Consider the following 24,026-nt stretch of genomic DNA (forward strand, 5'->3'; position numbering starts at 1 on the left):
ATTGGTCTACCTGAATCCATTATAAGCGAGTTTTACTGTACTATCTCCAATTGGACTGATCTCCAATATTCCAGATCACTACCTGTGTAAACAAGCAAGGACTACTGAAATGTTTCTTCATGCTCTGATGGTACTCATTGTCACAGGTTCAATAAAACCAGCTTTTATTCACCAGCATTGTGGTTATCTCTCTTGTGTCCTCTGTCAAAGTCATTGCAACTTTGTGTCTGGTGGAAGATAGGCCCCTTAATATTTGTATATTTATAAAACTGATTGTCCAATGGTAACATTTCTTTTTCAGGAGATCTAGATTTGTAATCAACTGTACTGTGTTGAATATGTAGGAATGTTGCTGTTGTCGAATGTTGCGTGGGATATTTTACATCGTGGGATATTTTACATCACAGGAAAAATGCCAGGATTCTTGTAAGCAGAGAACATTGGGTCATCATCTTCTTTTTTGGTGCTTGGCTCCCCTGGTTACTATGACTTTGATCAGTGCTAGAAAATAGAGATACAGTAACTTGCTTATTCTGCAGCTGTTATGCCACATCTTAGATATACACAATAAAGAGGATCCAGATTGCTGCACTGCGCTTTGTAGCATCAGACACATTCTGCTTCAGATCTAATCTTGATTTAAAAGTGCACAGTTGCTAGATAAGGGTTTGGGTGAAATCAAGTGTAAAAGATACCATCATTAAAAATTAGAGGCTGCTCTGCAGGTTGCAATCTCTACCCCTGTGTTCCCTGCAACTCAGCACAATTTTGACAAATGGTGCATGTGGGGATTTGTTGGTGTTTGCTATTTTTTTGTCCTGTACGTGTGGACCGATCAGCCAGGCACGCTGAGTGGTGCCAGTCTTCGCTGCTTCCATCCCAGCAGGCAATGTTTGCTGCTGGCCTACTGAGGCAACATCTGCCGGGTTGGACGGTCCTTGTGGAGCAGGGTCCGCAGAGGCCTGATGGTTGGCTTGCTGTCACACTGAGGAAGCTTAGGGAGAGAGACTTCATACTGTGGGAATAAATCCAATGGTTGTGTGTGTGTATGTGTGTGTGTCTTTGGGAAATCATCCAAACGGACATGGGAACAAAGCGGAGCTCTCAGCAATCATTCATCGCTCTCAAATGCCTCAGCCAGGAAGGAAAGGGGATAGTGCCGATTGTGCCCATAATAAGTCCGCTTTCAAAGTCAGAGTCAAGGACATCTCCAGTGATAATATTGTGAGATAGGAACTGATAAAAAACTTTTGATTTACTGCAGCTTCCGCTCTTATGACTTATCCTTGATTGCCTATCTACTGCGTGAAAAAGGCAGTATAACCGCATCTGTGCAGAAATGGAAGTTCTATTAGTGAGACAGTTTATTCGGAATTCCAGCGTGCCTTTATTGTGGGGATGTCGCACTAGTAGAGATAACACTGTTCTCGTAAACGTGCACTTTTATAACCTGTCTTAACGTTTACTGCTCGGAGGAACAACCACTCACATCTTGGTTGGACATGTCCCAGTAAGGCCTCTCTCCAAACGACATCACCTCCCACATGACGATACCGTAGCTCCAGACATCACTGGCCGACGTGAACTTTCTGTAAGCAATCGCCTCTGGCGCTGTCCACCTCACTGGGATCTTTCCACCCTGATGAAAAGAAGAAAAGACCAAATGGACAGGAGGTAAACAAGAGAAATGTCTGAGTCTATTTGCCAACATCTGCTGCACATTAAAGTCAGATATTACCTTCAACAACACAAAAAAAAACAAGTTTACAGTGGCCACTTCGTTTATCTACCTCTTTATCCCTTTATCCACCAGTATCAATCCTCCAGCAGACAAACATACACAAGATTTTGCATGAGCCTCAGCAGCGGCTCCCAACAGTGTTTGCCCTTCACACATCAACCAGCATTACACTTACTGTCTCCTCTCCCACAGTCCTGTTTGAATAAAGGAAGATAGGCCCGAGCTTGTGCTCGTAAGTCGAGCGTGTCTGCCTGTAATTGGGCTACCTGGGCCCCAGGCATGCCACGCGCTCCGCTGATCGAAATTGACAGCTGCTTGCTTAAAATTCAACACAGACTCGTACATACATATACAGACACGTTAGGGTGCATGTGTGCAAGCGCAGACATGGGTGATTGTGAGTGTGTACGCGCGCACATAAAGCAAGCACAATTAAATCCTTGTTTGTCCTCCCTGCCAAAACAGCCCCCCCCACCTCCCACCCTGACAGTGCCATCCCGTCCATCTGAATTGAGTTAACTGCCAGTTTAATAATGCCAATTAGCAGAACCTGAGCATTTGTAGATAAGCTTCTGCTGGAAATGAACCTGAACCCAGAGAGAAACCTGGTCACCCCGTTCGCCACTCACCCTGGGAGAGGGAGCGAGAGAGAGACAAGCCAGGGAGAGAATTATGGAGCGAAAGAATAAGAAAGTGAGGTACAGAAAATAGTTATGCTGGTGTGTGTCAGGAGTCGGTGCTGGTTGGTGGCACATCTGACCAGCATCCATCTATCCATCCACCCATCCATCCATGATTGGGATGTATAGGATCTAAGTGGGAGCTATTTGAGATCTAGAGTGTACCGATGGGTTAGGAGGCCATCATATTATTAAAAAAAGAAAGAAAAAGTTTTCCTTGCCACTGATGCCAGTGTACTTGCTCAGTGGGTGGGTAAGGTTTAAACCTGTCTTGTATTGTCTTTGGCAACTTGTCTTGTGATATGATGCAGTATGAATAAATTGAATAGTTCTTTTTTTCCATATGTCTCAAATATGTACTCGCTGAATTATTTGACATTCATACTCAGACATCTATTAAACCCATGTGTTTTTGGTAGTTTTCTGGAATGTTTTTCCTTCAAATACACCTTGCATAGCAGTGGGACTCAGAATAGTGCTATTGCAGGTCACCCACCAACTTCAGCAGCTCTGCAACCACCCTTGGGGGTCCTGAGGTATTGCATGGGCACAGGGACACAGCACACAGGGTGTCCCCCCACCACCATGATGATTTTAGAGCAAATTTTCAACACAAATCAGATTTATCAAATCATTTGACCAGTTTGCTGTTTTTTTTTTTTTTTTTCAAATTGTCAAACCTCAAACTATGGAGTACTTAGAAAAATGCTATCACTTTTAGTTGAATTACTAGTCCTAAATGGACTATAATAGCCTCGCCCAGAAAACATCATAGGACAAAATTGTTCTTAAACAATTTTTTACATAATCTGAGAGGACTACATTCTCCAATTACATATTCTTTGTGTTAAGCCTACTTGAGTATTTTGAAAGGGGCTAGATGTACATTTGTTATTATTACCTCCGCCAAGGAGGTTACATTTTTGGTTGCATCCGTTTATTTATTGGTTTGTTGGTTGGTTTGTTAGCAGGATTACTCAAAAAATCCATAACGATTTCAATGAAATTTTTACCAGGGGTGTATCGTGGCCTAACTTAGAAGTCATTACATTTTGGTAATGATCCGGAACACGATCCAGATCCAGTAATTTTTTTTTAGGGATTCTTTATCATTGCAGGATAGGGCCAATTTCAACATTTTTGCATCTAACCTCATGAAGACGGGTCACAAAGGCTGAACAAAAATTAAGTTACGACACAACAATAATTTAGCATTTGTTTCTCCTCATTGAATAAACTTATTATTAGAAAAAAAAATGTGTAGTTCATGCAGTTTCTCTTTATAAATACATTTGCTGAAGATCTAAGGGTTTAACCCTTTGGGGCTGACGCCGTTGTATACATGGCTGAGACCAAGCTTTACTAAATTATAAATAACTTTTTAATGATATGAGATAGAAACTTACTTTTTTTGCTGAAAAGTTAACTCCGTGGACTTTCCAGCCACCGTCCACCATCTTTGTACTCCTCATAGAAGCTGTGTGATGATGTGAGCAATGTGAGTGTCCAATCGGAATTGGTTCACCGTGACATGGTTTTCTAAAATCCAATCGTAGGGCAGATTCATCTCACATGACACGCCAAAGATTGTTTTTAGGAGTGATGTGTTACTAGTGTTTTATAGTTTGCTGTGTGTTTTGAATAAATGTGTGTGGAAAATTATTTACCACTTTACTTTTTCATTTCTTATTTCTGATTATAAACCTTTATTACACTTCTAAAACACAACTGTAGCATATATATTTTGAAAGTACAGGTTGTCCTGAAAAAAAAGAGACATAAAACTTGATTGTGGGATGCAGGGAGAGCTGTTAACAGCAATAATAAAACATTTATGCTGAACTGTACAAAAAATGCCCTCGGACCCCAGAGGGTTAACCACTGAATCTGAAACATGAAGGTAGATGCATGAAATGACATGGAATAAGTCTCTTTGCCAAAGGGTATTTCATGTGACCCTATGACCTTGGCGGAGGTTTGCGGTCTCCGAGTCTTTCTAGTTATTATTATTATTATTATTATTATTGTTATTATTATCACACAGAACCTTAGTGTACTTGTCAAGGAACAATGTTGTACATTGAGCCTTCAAATACTTCAACAGCTTTGGTGACATAGTTAAGTAGGTGGGATTATAGTGTGGAGAACAGGTAGAGGTCAGAAGGAGCCAAGTCATGTGAGTAAAGAACATGTGGCAAAATTTCTCAGTTTCATATATGTATTTCATTGAAAATTGATGAACTGATATTAATGATTTTATTTCCTGGTTTGTCAAGTACTATCATGAGAACTGTAAAAATGGAACCAAATATGGCTACTGGAGCTTTAGCCAAAATGAAGATCATGTCCCTCAAATATTAGCACTATTTCACTATGCATATAAAATCAGGCTATAAGGGTTGTTATTAATATATGAAATACTGGATGCATGGTGCTCTCTTATCTTTCAGAGCTTTATGAACCTTGTGTACCTCTTTGTGTTTGTGCCCTAAGGTTACATGCTCAATCTGTGTTTAAAAGGTGAAAAAGAAGTCAGCAGGCTTTGGGGCTTTCTCTTATTGTTCTCCTTTTATGTGGAATAATATTCCTGCTGAGATAAGATAGTCACTTTCCTGTGAATATTTTAAATCAAGACTCAAAACACTAATTGTTAGTTACAATTGCTAATATAACTGGGCAGCACAGTCTCGTTTGAGGGAGGGCATTGAAGGGATACAAAATGATGCATATGACCCGGAGCTCAAACATGTCAAGGCGGTTGTGTAGGCGAGAAAACACAGCTACTGTGGTTAGGTGTGTAGGCTAACACTTACCGACATGGCCTCTCCCATTTGCCTCACCTTCCCTTCTCCACTGGGAACTGAAAAAAAACGCCACTTTTTGCGATTGCTTCTGTGATTGCAGCCGAAAATAAAACAGTACATAATTTTCCCCATTACAACTGATGCTGTTTGTGGGAAAACACTAATCCCTGGGTGGAGTGTGGGAGTGTCAGCACAAACAATTTGGACGATGGGGGTTTCAGCGGAAACCATTTTAAATCAGCACGTCTTAAACCGACAGGTCCGCTGGGTGACAGTGAGTATGCTTTTAAGTTTCCCAAGCCAGACTGAATGGTTTGTACTCAAACTTCCACACTCTGCCTGGGGATTCTATGCCGTGTTCATGCCGGCTGTCCCCAGATGTGGTCAATCCTGTGATATCATGCAGGGGTTCAAATGAGACTGTGCTGCCCTATTGTCTGGTGTTTTTCATTTCATGGTTTATAAAGACATACACATTATGACTCCATCCATCCATCCATCCATCCATTTTCTTCCGCTTTATCCAGAGTCGGGTCGCGGGGGCAGCAGCTCAAGCAAAGTCGCCCAGACCTCCCGATCCACACACACCTCCCCCAGCTCCTCCAGGGGAACCCCAAGGCATTCCCAAGCCAGCTGAGAGATGTAGTCCCTCCAGCGTGTCCTGGGTCTTCCCCGGGGCCTCCTCCCAGTGGGACGTGCCTGGAACACCTCTCCAGCGAGGCGTCCAGAGGGCATCCGGAAAAGATGCCCGAGCCACCTCAACTGACTCCTTTCGACATGGAGGAGCAGTGGCTTGACTCCAAGCTCCTCCCGAGTGACCGAGCTCCTCACCCTATCTCTAAGGGAGCGCCCAGCCACCCTGCGGAGGAATGCCGCAGGAATGCTGCTCTAGCTGCCACCTTATCATGGTGGGGGAGTTTGCATACCCGGATGATCCTAGGAGCTATGTTGTGAGGTGATGTGTCTGTTTAAACTACATTTTGAGGGTAATTAAACATAAGGTGACTGTTTTGCATAGATTTTATGTTCTAAATTGACAATAAAATCACAACAGGTTTACACTGTAAAATTTACATGTTTTATGTAAAACCATTTACATATTCTCTGTAATTTTTACAAAATTATCCTGGTAACCACAGCTGCCAGCATTTTTCCGTAAAAGCAAGGGAATTTTTTTTACAGTGTAGTAGTTATGATGGGGTAAGGTATAATTTTACACAAATTAGGCATTCGGGGTGCTGCCAATACCCTTTCAGGCACATGGGTGCATTGTTGGACTATTTTTCTCTTTCATTGTAATTGTTTGTTGTTGTTCTGGACCTGTGTATGCCAAATAGTAAGTCCCTTCGGCTGCTCCCTTGTTTGCACTCGGGGTCGCCACAGCAAATCCAAGGTGGATCTGCATGTTGATTTGGCACAGGTTTTACGCCGGATGCCCTTCCTGACGCAACTCCACATTACATGGAGAAATGTGGCAGGGGTGGGATTTGAACCCAGAACCTTCCGAACTGAAACCAAGTGCATTAACCACTTGGCCACCGCCCCTGCGGACCTGTGTATGCCAAATAAACAAATTCATTAATTCATTATTTGTTGTGGGCTGGGGTGTTTGGCTGGCTTTATTTTTGTTTTCTGTTTCTCCCACCAGGTGGTATGCGTTCAGGACTGAGTGGCTGATGTGTGGCTGAGTATTAGGACCTCACCCTGAACACCTGAGGCTTGTTATCATGTGCAGGTCATCAGGACTCACAGCTGTGGTGTATCTGTCTTGATCAGAGCTTGCTGCACTTAAACCTTGAATGCACAGTGTGTGATTGTCAGAGACTCGACCTTGTGAGCAGACGTGTGAGATCGACGTCAGGAGAACAATCTCACCATTACGGACGCAGAGACCGCTCCAGGTTTGACGCCACAGTCTGTGAAGGAGGATTGGGTGAGGTCTCACGCTCTTCAGCACACTTCCTGAGGTAATTTGGTTTTGGTGACTTTCATGAAGTAATGACAGTGGATTTGGTGTCCCTCACACCTTGTTATATTGAGCTGTTACGCTATACTAATCAGCTTCTGCTGCAGTGGAGATTTGAACTGAGTTGTTCCGTGCCTGCAGGGTGAGAAGCTGAGTTATATTAAAGCCAGGAAGTGTTTGCTGATTGTGTGCACCTTTGAGCTGTGTCTCTCTGTGTGGAGAGTGTTGGACTCACCTCATGATTTCTTCCTTCGCAGACTCGGTTTATCGTGGCCGCCTGAGGGGTGTCGGTGGGGTGCCTGGGTCCGAACTGCTGTGGCTCCGGACCGTTTGCGCTGCTGAGAGCGCGCCGTGTTTCCACCTCACCAGACCGCGGACTTTTTGGGTTGTTTATCACTCCACTCACTATTATGTTTATTAAATTCTGTTACCTTTTGAACCATGCTCTGCTTATTTTATGCTGGGTCCTGTCAAACGCTGGGTCGGTGCTCCGACCGCGTCCGACACATAACATTATTATTATTATTATTATTATTATTGGTATTATTGCTGATTGAGTCTTTCACAACTGACAATTGATAGATGGGGTGATACATGGGTTTGCTCGCTGTGCCGAAACAGCAAAAAATCTGAGTTCTGATGTATCCAAGGCTCTAAAATACATTGTTGTATTTAAATACTTTGTTCTTTCTGTTTTTAGATGAGGCTGATGGGATTCTGAAGGATCTTTGCAGATATGTAATCAACAGTTAAATATTAAATGGTAATTGAAACCTGTGCAGTGATTCAACACAGTCTGATCTCATCTAGATTCAGTACAATTCAATTTAGTTTTATATGATTTTGCATTACTTAAAATCAATGGGTATTTGGCATCTATTATTTGTTGACAGCCACTAGCACTGCACAATGTAATATGGAGGGCAAAAGACCCATGGCAATGACAACTTTAGCATCCTGAATTTAGGCTCAGCTGGATCATGATGCCCTCGTGTTTTTGAGGCATCATGAATGGCTCAGAAGCTCTGTGAGATGGAAGGAGGCAGCCGTGGCTCTCTGTCCATCACTACATGGATGCCTGGGCACCGTTTATATCCAGTCTGTCTCAGAAAGACTTGAGGTCAGTCACTCACATGCTCTGTGATCCACACATCCATCCCCACAAGACATCATTTCAAAAGGTCACTGAGAAGCTTATGAACACACTTTATTATATTCTTTCAGAGAGAAACTGAGAGGCCGGAAATAAACAGTATCTAGCTGTCTGGGCAGTACCGCCGACGGCATCCACCACACCTGTGTCACAGCTTTTCACACTCTTGCCTAAAAATATTCCATGTCAGCTCAACGTAATGACACTCTGTATGTTTTTACACATGGAGAAAATAGCTTTTTTTGTATATGTCACTGTACAATTGCTTGCGATACCATGAATCTTATAGAGATGACTCCTAAAGAGGAACCTGCCTTGTGGAGATCTAAAATTACACAGCAGAAGCCTTGGCTAGTAAACTGATTCTTCACATAGCCCAAAGATTTTCCAATTAGCCCTAAATATGCATGTTCGTCTGCAAAAAAATGTTTACAAGTATAGTAATTCCACCAATTTATGGAAACTTCTAGTATCTTCCATGTTTTAAAGGCCTTGTTGGCATTGTTGCAGTTATAGCACCACATATAGCATCAACCCGTCATGTTAATGCTAGCGAAAAACTGTGCATACAAGATGCATACAGTGCAATGTGGCCAATAAAAAGCTGCAAATAGTACACAGGATTTCATCATTGTAATCAAGTTGGACATAAGTATGAAGGAGAAAATCAGCGCCGAGGAGCACCTAACACTTTTTCTCAGGTAACCTTTGGACTATTAAGCATTACATGATGAAACATGAGACAAAATAGCTTTCAGTTGTTTTGTTTCAGTTGAAACAATTTGCTATGGTCACACAAACATCACAAATGCACTGGTGACTATCAGTAAAATGCCTGAAACTTGTTGTGTACTGTTCCCCATGCTTGGGGTCTTTGCTGATGCCTCCCTACTATAGCTTTTCCGTGTAGCCACATGGAGGGGCAGGGAAAGAATCTCCCTATAGGTTTTTCCACACAAGAAACTGGGAGAGTAAGGTGGATCCAGAACAGAGCGTAACACCAAAGATAGCTTAATGCAATGAAATACAGCTTTTGTTTGAACTAAAGTGGTTCTGACTGAACTATCTATATTATAAAAGCCAAGTGGCCTCTGTGTGTGTAGGTATGGCTTCAATCACACAGAAATCGGGGAGAACTGGCATTTGCTGTTTGGTATGCTTATGCATTTTGGGTTAAGAATGAGTGCTGTGATAACGGAAAGTTGATAGGACTAATATTTTTGGCGTAATAACAAAACAGCAGAATGCGGAAAAGACAAGAACCTCTCCATGTGTGCATGTGTGCGTGCGTGCGTATAACTTCCATCACGGACAAACTGAGGAAAGCTGACATTTGCAGTTTGGTATGCTTATGTGTTCTGAGACAAGGATGCACAAACAGAACATTGATAGGAGTAATATTTTTGGAGAAACAACATATATTATCTAACACTGCAAATTACATTTGGGAGTAGTATGCCATTCCAGCAAGGGGTGGTAAATCATCTTTATATTAAAAGGGTGAGTGCATAATTTTATTTAGTAATTTCAGTGTAACGCCTCAGTGTTCCCCCGGAGGAGCTGGGGCAGGTGTGTGTGGATCGGGAGGTCTGGGCAGCTTCGCTTGAGCTGCTACCCTGTGACCCGACCTCGGAAGAAAATGGATAGATGGACTTTTAGTGGTTGCACATGATCTTATCATTGCTGTTGGTTGTTTTTATCCATTAGCTTTTGCTAGTTTGGATGACATTTGCTGCTTTGGTGTTGTTTTTTCATTGTTTTCTTACGTTTTGTACATGTGTAAAGTTTAACCTATCCCACTACTATTTATCCAGTATTATACATTCTGTAACAGGGGTACTGGGTACCACAGTCTTGTTTGAGGGCGAGCGCTAAAAGGGGTAAAATATGATGCATATGATGTAATTTCTCTACTTCCAGGGGACCAACCATGGCATTTTCAATGAGTTTTTTGAGCAAATTACACAGAAATAAAGTGGACATGTGTTGTGGTTTGTTTATGACCCGGAGCACAAATGTGTCGAGGTGGTTTTTCAGGCGAGAGAACAGAGCTACTCTGGTTAACTGTGTAGGCTAACACTTACCGACACAACCTCTCCCACTTGCCTCAACTTTTCTTCTCCGCTGGGAACTGAAAAAATACTTTCCGCGACTGCTTTGGTGATTGCAGCCAAAAACAAAACAGTATACCATTTATCCGTGTGAAGTTATGTTGTGTATATATTGCACAGCGGAGCGCAGGTCCCCTTAAGTGGTCAAATCCAGCGATATCACGGAGGCTTCAAACGAGACTGTGGTGCCCTATTCAACTCGTTCCAGAAAGGGCCAAGAGGGTTCAGATTTTCTTTGCAACCACCCACTCCACCAGGTGATTTCACTGATTAACTCTCATTGCGGTCTTTTAGAGGCAAATTGTGCATATTTGTGGGCAATTCCTCACTTTATACATCTCCTTTCACTCAGAGGCTCTGTGTAGTTTAACTAGCTCATACACAGCCAGTTCACTTATAAGTTCAATTGCAACTAATTTGTGGCCCAGAGGTCCATGCGTACATGCATTGAAACAAGCAGCTGATGAAATTTATGTTACATGGATCCTAGCGGCCCCTTGTGCAGACCCTGGTGGTTTAATTGAGCCATTATTTTACGTGGGTTTCCAATATCAGGCGAGGTGCCGCTAATTAGGCTGCAGCCCTTTAAGGTTTGACCACTCAGGTGGTGTTGACCCTGAGAAGAGATTTAACACCTGACCTTTAAAGGGCGCACAATAACACACACGTGGTTGTGTGCACATGGAATATAGAGAGAGAATGACAAAGTAAGAAAGAAATATTAAGGGAAAGTGATCAATAGCTGGAACAAGGCTATCACAGCCCAAGCCACATAGTCCTCTTCTCATGTATCAGACTTTCTCATACTATCTGTATTGTTTCATCTGAAAGACACTTTCTCTTCCTTCTGTCGGAGGGCAACACAGCCACCCGAAAACCAACCACATCGTCCCTTCAGAAACAAACAAACAAAAAGGCCAATCCCCTCATTTTTATCTCTGTCACAAGAAATGCTTGAAGTCAATTATTTTTGAAAGAACATACACAAGATGAAAAATGAAAAAAATAAACACAGGATAAGATTTAAAAAAAAAAAGAGCAAAGCTTGGAGCAAAGCGCTGCCGATTACAGCCTCTATCATCACTCGCTGTGTATGTCTGTTCTCCTGAGCAAAGACACAGGCTTCATAAGAAGCTCCATATGTGCCCGCCAATCAGGGACATTTTAGTAATAACATTTCCAAAGCGGGCGACTCACAAACAGCTACGCAAAAGCCGTCATAATTACTGCTGTGGGCCAGTGATAGCACTGCCAAAGTCCTGCTTTAATAGCGCAAACTGCTGAACAACTCATAAAAACGCAGAGAGGCAAAGCCATAATAAAAAGCATCAGAGCTGCTTTTTTCTAGCAGAAAGGGAGCTAATACCACAGGGTATAGGTTGGGGCAGTAAAAGTGATGATGGGAATTAAAACAGAGTTGGTGCCAAAACCAAAGCACGAGTGCTCAGCCTCCAAGCACCAGGAGAAGTCGTTGGATATGCAACGGCAACTGAAGAAGCAACTAGTTGTTTTCTGTTTACCTGAAAGTGAAATAACTCATCCAAAACAGAATTCACAAACTCCTATTATCTTGACTAAAAGAGTTTGTGCTGATGAGCCAGCATCTCGCACAGCTGCTGCATCTACAGAGCAACTGAGACCAAACTGGGAAATGTACAGGATTAATGATACTGCATGGGTATTTTTACATCTACCAACCAGCATGAGTAGGTAGAGGTTCGGCGATCACGTCTCTCCATTGGTCTGTCTATGGAAAAGATGTGTCATAAAGTAATACACCAAATTCCAAAAGAATTGTATGGGGAGTCTGCCCATGGGGCTGGAAATAGTTAATGCCCAGGTGCAGGAGGATGAGTTGATATTGCGGGGGTTGCCACACACATCCCACTATGGAATTACCTCAGGTCCATAGTGACAACCACCCAGGCAAGCACCCGGTCCATCCCAATCTCTTGAAAGTAACCAACTATCTGTCCAAGCCAGGTGACATAAGGACATCCCCTTCATCTTTTTCAGTTCCTGGGGTCCTCATCATTGAGGATCCTGTATGCTGGATCATGCCCAGATAAGCACACACAATGTTGTACAAGTGTACACAGACAGAGGGATTAAAGAAAAATAAATTGTGACTGTTTTTTTTTTTTCATGGCCAAATCATAAGCTGTTCACCATCAATTTTTTTACAGAATCCCTTTCGCGATCGCATCCTAGAGTTGAAGGTAAAACAACAGCTAAGAAAACAGTACATTGTTCTCCTGCTGAATAAGATTATATTTCATTTTATTATATGCAACGCTACATATGCTCTGATTGGCTGATTACCGGTCGGATATTTTCCTATATCCGGACCGGTTACCATGACAATCGGTCTGCAATGTGTTTTTTCGTTACAAACCAGGAAGCTTAAAGCACGATTAGAAAAACTAAGTCAGACATGAACATACTCCATAAATATCTAAACAGCATCAGAAAAACACAGATTGAAAGCTTACCAGCTAACGACCAGACCATCTGTTAGCAAGTTCTTCATGGTGGTGAAGAAAGCGAACAAGTCCAACCCCGTCAGCAACATATGTGGATGATACTGTAAGTGTGTGTGTTTATATATAATAGCCATATAATAAACTGATTATTAACCTCGCTTGTTCAATTAATAATCCTTTAATATTGTTCTTTTCTTTAAATACTTCAGGAGAAACAATTTAAAATCTCAGGCCTGTAGCCAATATCCGAAATGGGGGGTCCTTTTTTGGTGAAAGTTGACCTTTGTCAGCAGGGGATCGGGGGGACACTCAAGGCTACATATAGATAAACAAATTCACGGATAATTTGAAGTTTCCATTTTACCTAACCTGCATGCCTTTGGATGTGGGAGGAAGTCAGATCACCTGGAGAAAACCCATGCAAACACGGCAGAGAGCATGCAAACTCCACACAGAATGGGCACAGGTGGGATTCGAACCCACAGTCTTCAAGCTGTGAGGCAACAGTGCAAACCACAAAGCCACCGTGGTTAATACATTTGCACTATCCAATATCCTGACCAAACTTAAGAAAACTGCAGTTATTTAAGTTTGGTCAGAATATTGGGTGTGGCAATAAAGTGACATTCAATATTATTGAATAGATAGTCCTGTGATGCAAGTTAAAACTTAAAAACAATTATTTTGGCTACAGATAAATAAGAACAACAAATGTGTAAATGTCTTGAATTAAGCAACAATGTGCTAGAACATGAGTCGGACAGGGGTGGTGGCCAAGTGGTTAGTGTGCTTGGATTCAGTGTGGAAGTTGCCCAGTTCAAACCCCACCCCTGCCACATTTTCCCATATAATGTAGGGTTGCGTCACAAAGGGAATCTGATGTAAATCCTACGGCGGATGCTTTGTGAAACTGACTAGATTTTACTAAATATTTTTTGCCGATATAATTCATCATTTGGTGTGCTATTACTAAATCCATCACACTTCAACTGTTGCTTTTATTAACATGTACTTATTTATTTTTGGTTTAAGTTTAGTTATTGTATTCAATACTTTTTAATCAAAATTGTAGAACTTAAAGTCTATTCAATTATATTATGTGTCACTTTGTTGCCACAATTTTTTAAATAACCATTGATCAAATTTTTAATGTGTTGAAAGAGTCACAAACACTTGAAATGAGCACCTAAAAACTGCTCTGCCAAATGTAACCAAACCAAGTTCCAAAATTGGTGATGCCAGGCATTCATGATTTATGCTTCTGGTTGTTTACTTATGTGTCCTCTATTTGTTTCACTGATTCTACAGCGAATTCCCATTTCAAACTCCCGACACAGACAGAGCACGGGGCTGTCAACCGTTTGTCACCAGAATCAGCTGACAGGATTTGCTTGGGTCCACCTGGTTGAGATGTTTGCGACAGGTTGTGACCAGTTGTGACAGCTGACAACGGGAGTGTGACAAGTCCAGTGATGCGTAGAGCGTGTCGGGTTAAGAGGTATGCCTGTGTGTTCTTTTGACAGCACATTCTGAAGGATAAACATGGTGGCCTGGTAATAGTTGTACTTTCTTGTGTCTGCTCAGGTCCCTTGACCCAGGAAGGCCCACAAATGGGCGTTAAGACACAAACAGTAACAGATCCGTGTAGCAAGGATATGAAACACCTGTCATGTCTTTCTTGGCACTATGACTCCAGCGTTGTGCCAGGTATGTGTACGTAAGCTGTCACCGAGCGGACGCTGAAGAAAGTAGAGTCTCGAACAAATCCACCTGTCAAAGTACAATGTGCAACCATGCCCCAGATAAACTCAAGTCCTGTGTTTGGTCTTGCTTCTCTGCATAGTTCTCACTTTAAAGAAACTATTTAAAGATTCCAAATAAACTTTGTCTATCATTTGGAAGACAAATATGTAGATTTCACACCTTGTTTTTTAATCCCCTCCCCAAATCTCTTGTCTTATTTCTCCTCCAACTTCAGTAATCTATTTCCAAACAATGCCACCTCAGATGGACCCGAGCGCATTTACTTATGCCGGTGAGATCACTCCATCAACATCCTTTTAATGAAATCCTGAGAGCAATGATCTGCCTTGGATATTTGCCCAAATAGAATGAGAAGGAGAGCGAGTGAGGGAGAGGAATGGTGTCACAAAGAAAGACAAGGAGGAAAATAGGACAAGAAAAAAAACAAAAAGGGGGGGGGGGCGGTTGGTGACAGATTTGTTAGTTTAACAGACCCCCATGGGAACGTCTAGAGGAGAGAAAAGTGGAGCCTGTTCACCATATATACGAGACTTGTTTGAGTAAAATCCCAAACACACTCGAGGAAACAGATTTTTTTTTTATAAACACTTGTCAATTTGATTATTTTTTTAAATCTCATGAATAATTGAAGTTAAACAACTTATAGGGCAGCATAGTCTAATTTGAACCCTGCGTGATATCGCGGGATTTGACCACTTGTGGGGACAGCCGCTCTCGTTGTGCAATATATACACAATTTGTTATCTCATGTAAAATGTCACTTTTAAGGCAGGGTCAGTCACAGTACTGTTGGAAGTTATTAAAAATCACCATGCAGAGCCAGCCTTTCATATTTTTGCCAATTTTCTCCCAAATGTAATTGCTGGCAATTTCAGCAGCCTTGACACTTCTGTCCCCTTTTGTCAGTCCTCCCCAGGCAACAGTTGCCGCAGCAGAACATAACACGTGGGGATTCACACGATCGCACACTGATGGTCCGCTTTCTCACTTCTGCAGACGATACATATGAGTCACACTTCCAAAGAGCATGCACGAATCCCACCTGCATCACGTCTGTCCAGAGACACTGCCGTTGGGAACTGAATCCCAGTCATGCTCATTCGTAAAGGCAAGAAAATCAACAGCATCCCACCTCACCGTGGATTGTGTTTGCCTTTTTTTTATTTTTTAAGACATTTCCAGGCTAATTTTATTCAGTTTGTGGATATGAATTTGTTCAGTCATGGGGTTCATGTAGGAGTAGAAAAATATCCACGGATGGAAATGAATTTGAACAAGAAGGATGAAAAAGAAAAGAAACGTGATCTACATGTGATTCCTGCATCAAAGAGGGAACAACCCTCACATGCACACCACCTTCATTTATACCTTCTGTCGTGTTTGCCAGAGTCAGTATAAGATGGGCATTGATTCACCATCTGTGGCTGTTGGATGACATTTGCACTTGATTCACATAATTCACAGTAAGGCTGTGTGTGTAGAGCTAAAGCTGTTAAAGATGTAACTTCTCTGTCTGTTTCCACAATCCGTGTTTATGCAGCAGAAAACAGAGATTTAAAATTTAAAACAAATTTGGAGGTGGCGGGGTGGGATGATAAGCAAATGCAGGATTTCACAAATGGTGGTGACGTTTTATTTTCTGAGTTGCCGCATTCCAGAATCAGGGGTCTTCAATTGGTTCAAAATGCTGCTGCCAGACTTTTGACACGAAGTAGAAAGTTTGACCACATTACCCCCATTTTGGCATCTCTTCACTGGCTTCCTGTCTCTGCGAGATCAGATTTTAAGGTCCTGCTACTGGCCAATAAAATTGTTCATGGACTGGCACAGTCCTATTTGGCTGATCTACTTAAACCCTACGTACCAGCCCGGGCTTTGCATTCACAGGACACAGGTTTACTTTGTGTCCCTAGGGCAGTGGTCTCAAACCGGTTCCAGAAAGGGCCAAGAGAGTGCTTGTTTTCTGTGCAACCATCCACTCCAGCAGGTGATTTCACTGATTAACTGATTTCACCTGCTCAGTGAAATCACCTGCTGGAGTGGATGGTTGCACAGAAAACCTGCACCCTCTCGGCCCTTTCTGGAACCGGTTTGAGACCTCTGCCCTAGGGTGAATAAAAAGTCTGCGGGAAATAGAGCCTTCTCTTGTTGTGCCCCGGTCCTGTGGAATGCTCTCCCTGCATTAGTGAGGCAGTCGGACTCGGTTGAGACTTTTAAGACGCGATTGAAGATGCATTTGTTTTCCATTTTATATGATTAACATATTGTTTTACTATGCTTTTTATTCTTTTTACTTTTTTACTTGTTTATTATGCTTTTAATCTTTTAATTACACTATTTGATATTTTGGTTTAATTTGTTGTTTTCTGTGAAGCGCCTTGAGGAGACGCTGTCGTGATTTGGCACTCTATAAGTTTAATAAATTTAATGCAATTAAGTCATAGTTCACCACAGTTTCACATTCTATGCTTTCCTTATACCATGTCACACTAGAGGCCGAATGAGGCTGAAAGTCGTCCGAATTAAAATTCGACCCACATTTGGGAAGTGTCGAGGTGCATCCAAAAACGTCAGCAAAAACAAACAAACAAAAAAAACAGTCGGGCACATTTGTGCAGCACAGCCCGAATGATGAGTGCATGCACTCGACTGTCGAGGTGGAAAAAATCAAACAGCGGTCAAAGTACAGTCTTCATATGTGTAAGTACAGTATCCGTACAGCATGAAAATTGCATTCGAAGCATTCTGATCACATTCGAGGGGCAGTTTGAAATGCTCCGCCACGTCAAATACTGGCTGGATGTCCCAAATGTGCCTGAACGCATCACGAGTGCACCTCGAGTGCTGCTGGAATATATTCTGTGGAACCACAATGGGGCAGCAATCGCACATTGTTGTTTTATTCTTACTGGATTCTGAATGCTGTTTCTGTAATCCTACTGTGTTCCACCTTCATTTGAACTGTGTTCATTGAACTGTGTTCAAATGAAGGTGGAACTCCCCCCCTCCCCACTGCCTGGCAATTTGTTGAGACAATGCCATCTGCTGTTTTCCCAGCTGGATGCCACATGTTGTGTGCTGGATGGTGCGTATATAAAATAATTATTTCAACTGCTAATCATTTGCTGTCAGAGTTTGACTGATGAAACCACCTCTAATTGCTTACGGAATCACAGAGGTCCATTACAGCTGGAGCCTCTCTCTCTCTCTCTCTCTCTCTCTAGTGTGCTTCATGAGGTGGAGAACACATTTGGATTCATCTAAAAGGTAATTATTTGTAATATTTAAATTGTAATGGCTTGGTAAAACAGTTGCATGTTCATTCCTTCTTATGAGTATCTGTAAAATTAAGTTTGTGACAGATTTAACATCTCATCATAATTGTTCAGATAAGCTGTGCTGTGGTGCGGTGCACTGATGCAATGACTTGCACTGACACTCAGTGTTTTTTAATTGTTTGCACAATGTTCGCGTGACGTTCACATAATTAACGTGTGAGAGATTTTGAACATTTCAAAATTTACCTTGCACACTTGCACGAAGCCGTGCACAGTTTACAATGGTTTACAATCAGTTTATGAATTTACTCTCTGGCATGTACCAGTGCGCGTGTCAAATTTGCGCCAGTGTCAAGGCATCTTAACTCCCTTGCATTCCCACACCGACAAGCACAGGCAACTGAAGGCAGACATCCTTGAGTCTGTCTAGTCATCGATGTTCACATCTCTGTGAGAGAGACATGAATTTGTCCACAGCTACCACTCTCTCACTGTTCACCATCACAGTAGGTTCTTGGTAGACTTTCTTTGGAGCAGGCTGATACATCACTACAGACTTCTCAGTGCTGATCATCAGACCAAAGCTGTTGCAAGTGGTGGAAAACAAGTCCATGGAGCATTACATGTCTTCAGGGCTACTAGCATTGAGGGCACAGTCATTAGTGAACAGGGAGTGTCAAAGCTTGTCAACATTGGCCTGGAGTTGTCCACTGGGATCAGTGCAGATGAAGTGTCATGTCAAAGGACACGGACAGGCAGTGGGACTCGGACAAGAACAAAGGTCTACATTTTAGTAATCCAGCTCCTTTTCCCACTAAGCTACCTGTTCTGCCCATAATGTAATGCCACTGCATAATAACAATTTCTCATGCAGATGCCATTTTCATGTTCTGTAACTTGATACTCAACAAAAATATAAACGCAACACTTTTGGTTTTGCTCCCATTTTGTATGAGATGAACTCAAAGATCTAAAACTTTTTCCACATACACAATATCACCATTTCCCTCAAATATTGTTCACAAACCAGTCTAAATCTGTGATAGTGAGCACTTCTCCTTTGCTGAGATAATTCATCCCACCTCACAGGTGTGCCATACCAAGATGCTGATTAGACACCATGATTAGTGCACAGGTGTGCCTTAGACTGCCCACAATAAAAGGCCACTCTGAAAGGTGCAGTTTTATCACACAGCACAATGCCACAGATGTCGCAAGATTTGAGGGAGCGTGCAGTTGGCATGCTGACAGTAGGAATGTCAACCAGAGCTGTTGCTCGTGTATTGAATGTTCATGTTTCTACCATAAGCCGTCTCCAAAGGCATTTCAGAGAATTTGGCAGTACATCCAACCAGCCTCACAACCGCAGACCACGTGTAACCACACCAGCCCAGGACCTCCACATCCAGCATGTTCACCTCCAAGATCGTCTGAGACCAGCCACTCGGACAGCTGCTGAAACAATCGGTTTGCATAACCAAAGAATTTCTGCACAAACTGTCAGAAACCGTCTCAGGGAAGCTCATCTGCATGCTCGTCGTCCTCATCGGGGTCTCGACCTGACTCCAGTTCGTCGTCGTAACCGACTTGAGTGGGCAAATGCTTACATTCGCTGGCGTTTGGCACGTTGGAGAGGTGTTCTCTTCACGGATGATGCGAAGGAGATGTGTTGCACTGCATGAGGAAAATGGTGGTCACACCAGATACTGACTGGTATCCCCCCCCCAATAAAACAAAACTGCACCTTTCAGAGTGGCCTTTTATTGTGGGCAGTCTAAGGCACACCTGTGCACTAATCATGGTGTCTAATCAGCATCTTGGTATGGCACACCTGTGAGGTGGGATGGATTATCTCAGCAAAGGAGAAGTGCTCACTATCACAGATTTAGACTGGTTTGTGAACAATATTTGAGGGAAATGGTGATATTGTGTATGTGGAAAAAGTTTTAGATCTTTGAGTTCATCTCATACAAAATGGGAGCAAAACCAAAAGTGTTGCGTTTATATATATATATATATTAAAACAACCATGGTGGCACTCATTTGATATAGTATGTGCCACCATCTTGAACATGTTTTTTACATTTTCACAGTGGTTACACGTACTAGATTTAAATGTTCCATGCAGCTTTTGTAACCAGGTTGTTCATATGTGAGGGAGAAGATTACTCCTTGCCATTCTGCCTTTCAGGGTTGGTGCATGTCAAATTGGAACATTCTTCAGAAAGATGCATCCCTGTAAACACTGTTTACAGAACTACTAGTATATTCTCATTCTGTAAATATGTGAAACTGTCATGTCAGAAAATGTTCTGATTTGATGAGCCTCTCTTTATATGAAATTGGCTGTTTATTATAAGATTCTCTAAGGTGTAAAGGTCACTATCTAACATTAAACCTCTGTACACCAAACGTAAAATGGGATATTTGCTTGGTTTAATTTGATGGTCTCGACAGAAGACAGAGACACGACAAGGGAGGTGGCATTTTTATTGAGCTAAGCACTCTGAGATGCAAAGCAATAGTGTGAATGATTAAAGAAACGAAAATAAAATAAAATCACCACTTACTGTAATTTTTTTCATTTGTAACAGTCCAAACACAATGGTCAAGGGGAACTTGAAAGCATGAAGGTCATAATAGTAATCCTGAAAACTCAAAGATGCAAAAAATAAATAAATAACATTAAATAAAATAAAAATCAACTTGGCTTAGTTTCTTTTTTGCAATCACCATTACATAGAATGGCAGGCATGCAGTCAAGAAAGCTACAAAAAGTCCCACAGCTCGAAAAGGTATGTTTAAGCCAGAGGAGCTTTAACAATGTAAACACAGTGGAGTTGCCACAGCAGATTAATTCAACACAATAAGCCCATGAATCACAAAGCAAAACCCTATTTTCACCAGAATGTGTACAAGATGTAAGAGAGAGACAAATGCACACCACTGCCAGGAGCCTGCTTAAAGCTAAATAGGATCTAAATAGTATTTCAAAGATTAATATAGCAGCCAACAATTATTTTCTATGTAACAATTAAGTTTGTAATGCCATCCTGTGCAGAGAATGGAGCAACACTCCGTCTCATTGGGCCTCATTTATCAAACGAACGTACGGCAGAAAATGTGCATTCGACCATTTTTACGCAAACTTCGGTATTTATCAATTTTGACGTGAGCAGAGGCTAAGACGACTCTCACGACAGAGCTCACGTCTGGTCTGAGCTCGTGTACGCAAATCTGAGTCTGTGGATTTGCGGCGCAGCACTACAAAATCTGTCTGAGTCTGAAAATAATTATGAAACAAACCTCAGCTGTCATCCAAGCATAAGCAGCCACATATTCAGAACAGATCAAAATGGATTCTTAAAATGGATTAAACAAAATTAATTTAAAAAAGCCCACGTTTTTAATGATACTGCTTCCTTTGTAAAATAAAAAAAATACATATGCTAAATAGCCTAAACATGACAACTAATCATTGCAGATTAAAATGCCTAATGCTGCGCTTAAGTGCCGCAACACGTTTTTTGGTGACCAGCTTTAAATCGGACCTTGACCTAAATGCAAAGAATTCTTAATCAATTAGCAGGCATAAGCTTTTAACTGTGGGTGCATAAAAGATTGATTCAAAATCATTAGGCATAGGTTAAGTCAAAGCATTTTTCAAACCTCAGCCAGAGTCCATTCCTCTGCGCCAACACTGTTGACCGCCTCCGTTACACTCTTCCACACGGCATTTTTATGAGCGCCTTTAGGGGCTTTCACAGTGGCGTATTCGTAGAGCTGCTCATTACAGCGTATCATCTACGCTGTAATGAGCAGCTCTCCGCCCACTTCACGTGGAGTTTTTTGTCAATACGCAGCAGTATGTTGAGGGCTACGATGCGTAGGATGGAAAAAAATTAAACCTGTTTAATTTTCTTCAGCGTACAGCACAGCATGAAGCCTTCACGTGAGTACACGCAGCGCTGTGCTACTCTCCGCTATTGTGAGCCCACCCACGCTGCAACACGGTACTGTGCGCCACTTCACATCTCCCTGTTGTTCTTCTAGAGCAGGGGTAGGCAACCTGTTCCAGAAAGAGCCATCAGGGTGCAGGTTTTCTTTGCAGCCACTGACTCCACCAGGTGATTTCACTGATTAACTGATTCCATCTGCTCAAAGTGATATTAATCAGTAAAATCACCTGGTGGAGTCAGTGGCTGCAAAGAAAACCTGCACCCTCATGGCTCTTTCTGGAACAGGTTGCCTACCCCTGTTCTAGAGCTATAAATACTGCAAGATCATTGCTTCACTTTATCATACAGGACTCATTATATGAGGACTGTTTCACTGTGTTGCATCGTTTCATAAAAGCTCTCTCTCTCTCTCTGTCACACAGAGAGAGACAGAGAGAGAGAGAGAGAGAGAGAGAGAGAGACAGAGAGAGAGAGAGAGGTTTTATTTTGAGGAGTCCGAGTCTCCTTAAAATAAAACTGCTCTCTCTCCTCTATCAGACTCCTTAAAATAAAATAAAATAAAACCTCTCTTGCACGCGCTCTCCCTCTCTCGCTCTCTCATTCTCTGTGTGTGTCTAATCAGAGCTGTGACTCTTTAAAATAAATGCGCACTTGCTGCATGTCGGTGCGCTCATCAAACGCCCTGATCGATCAGCCTGATCAAAGCTGAAAAGTGCTGTGACTCTTTAAAATAAATGCGCACGCGCTACATGTCTGTGCGCTCATCAAACGGCATGATCGATCAGTCTGATCAAAGCTGAAAAGAGCTGTGACTCTAAAATAAACTCGTACTCGCTGCATAAAAAAATAAATAATAATAATAATAATAATAATAATAATAATAATAATAATGTTAAATGACTCTGTTTTTGAGCTCACCACACCATGCAGTAGAGAACAGAGTACACTTCCACAGAGGCAGAAAATAGCACTGAACTGGTGCGGCACGCGACTGTGTGCACATATTAAAACGCGAACACATGCAGCTGCAAGTATGAACGAACACTGTTAAAGGCTGAGTACATGCGTATTTCAGGCATATTTAAATGAAACACAATGCTGCAATGAGCAGCTCTACGAATACGCCACTGTGAAAGCCCCTTTTGACTCCACTTTTCAGACTGCCAAAAAGTACAAGTTTGTTTTTTTCCACCTCCGATGTTAGGATGCCGATTTCCATCTCCGAAAAGTTTTTCTTCCTCCCAGTGCTTCTTCTCTCCATGTTGAGCTCAGTGGGCGAGGCTTCCGAACCATGAATATTTAAGGGCGTAACATGCTAATGACGGTTAAATCCAGCCGCTGCATTTATCAAGAGCCGATCATTCATACGCTGGGATTGGTCAGATACGAATGTTTCATAAATCACACGTGTGTCTTGTCGTAAGACCAATTATGCACTCAGATCTGCGCCTGTTTTTACGCAATGTCGATAAATGAGGCCCATTATGTTTTAATTTGTGATTTTCTGATCTGTGTTAACAGTGCTGGACCTGCATATTTAGTTCACTTTAGTCCTGTACATGCACATTTATTTTATGTGAGTCCCACCTTGTGAAATGTTTACCCCTCCCCACGTTTATAAAGAGGCATCAATACTCACTGTTACAGGGCTATTCTGCAGGGCACCATTCTACTATGATCACCCACGATCCAAAAAAGTGCATAAAACCGGATGAAATGACCTAATCTGGTTTGTCTCCAAACAGACTCGCTTAGAAAGTGCAGACGTAGTAACTGGCTAGCTGATAAACTGCAGACCTGGCAACCTGCCATAAAACGAAAGAAAGGAGCCGATCAAAAACTGCAACACACACTGCTCACCAACAACGTTTTACCCTGATGGAGCAACATCAAACAAGTTTCACGCCGTTGTCGCTACGAATAGCCCGGATGAAATTTGAGCAGTTCAAAAGTTGGATCCCAATGTCAAATGTGGTGCCTATGATGGCCGTAACTACTATGTATACTAAATTTGTTAAAGATGGATCAAGAAGTTACTGTTATGTTTCAAAATGTGTCCTAATTTGCTATTCAGGATAAAATGGGAA

At 42.1% G+C, this 24,026-nt stretch overlaps 1 protein-coding gene across 2 annotated transcripts in view; it reads right to left on the reverse strand.

Moving 5' to 3' along the window:
* Positions 1-24,026, reverse strand: part of LOC117521852 (ephrin type-B receptor 1-B) — a 667,735-nt gene that overhangs the window by 18,981 nt on the left and 624,728 nt on the right. For both annotated transcript variants that reach the window (XM_034183208.1, XM_034183207.1), the window contains exon 13: positions 1,490-1,639. In XM_034183208.1, the coding sequence (XP_034039099.1) occupies positions 1,490-1,639 (150 nt within the window). The remainder of the gene's footprint in view (positions 1-1,489; positions 1,640-24,026) is intronic.

The sequence above is a fragment of the Thalassophryne amazonica genome, chromosome 12 (assembly GCF_902500255.1).
Source record: "Thalassophryne amazonica chromosome 12, fThaAma1.1, whole genome shotgun sequence".
Taxonomy (NCBI): Eukaryota; Metazoa; Chordata; class Actinopteri; order Batrachoidiformes; family Batrachoididae; genus Thalassophryne; species Thalassophryne amazonica.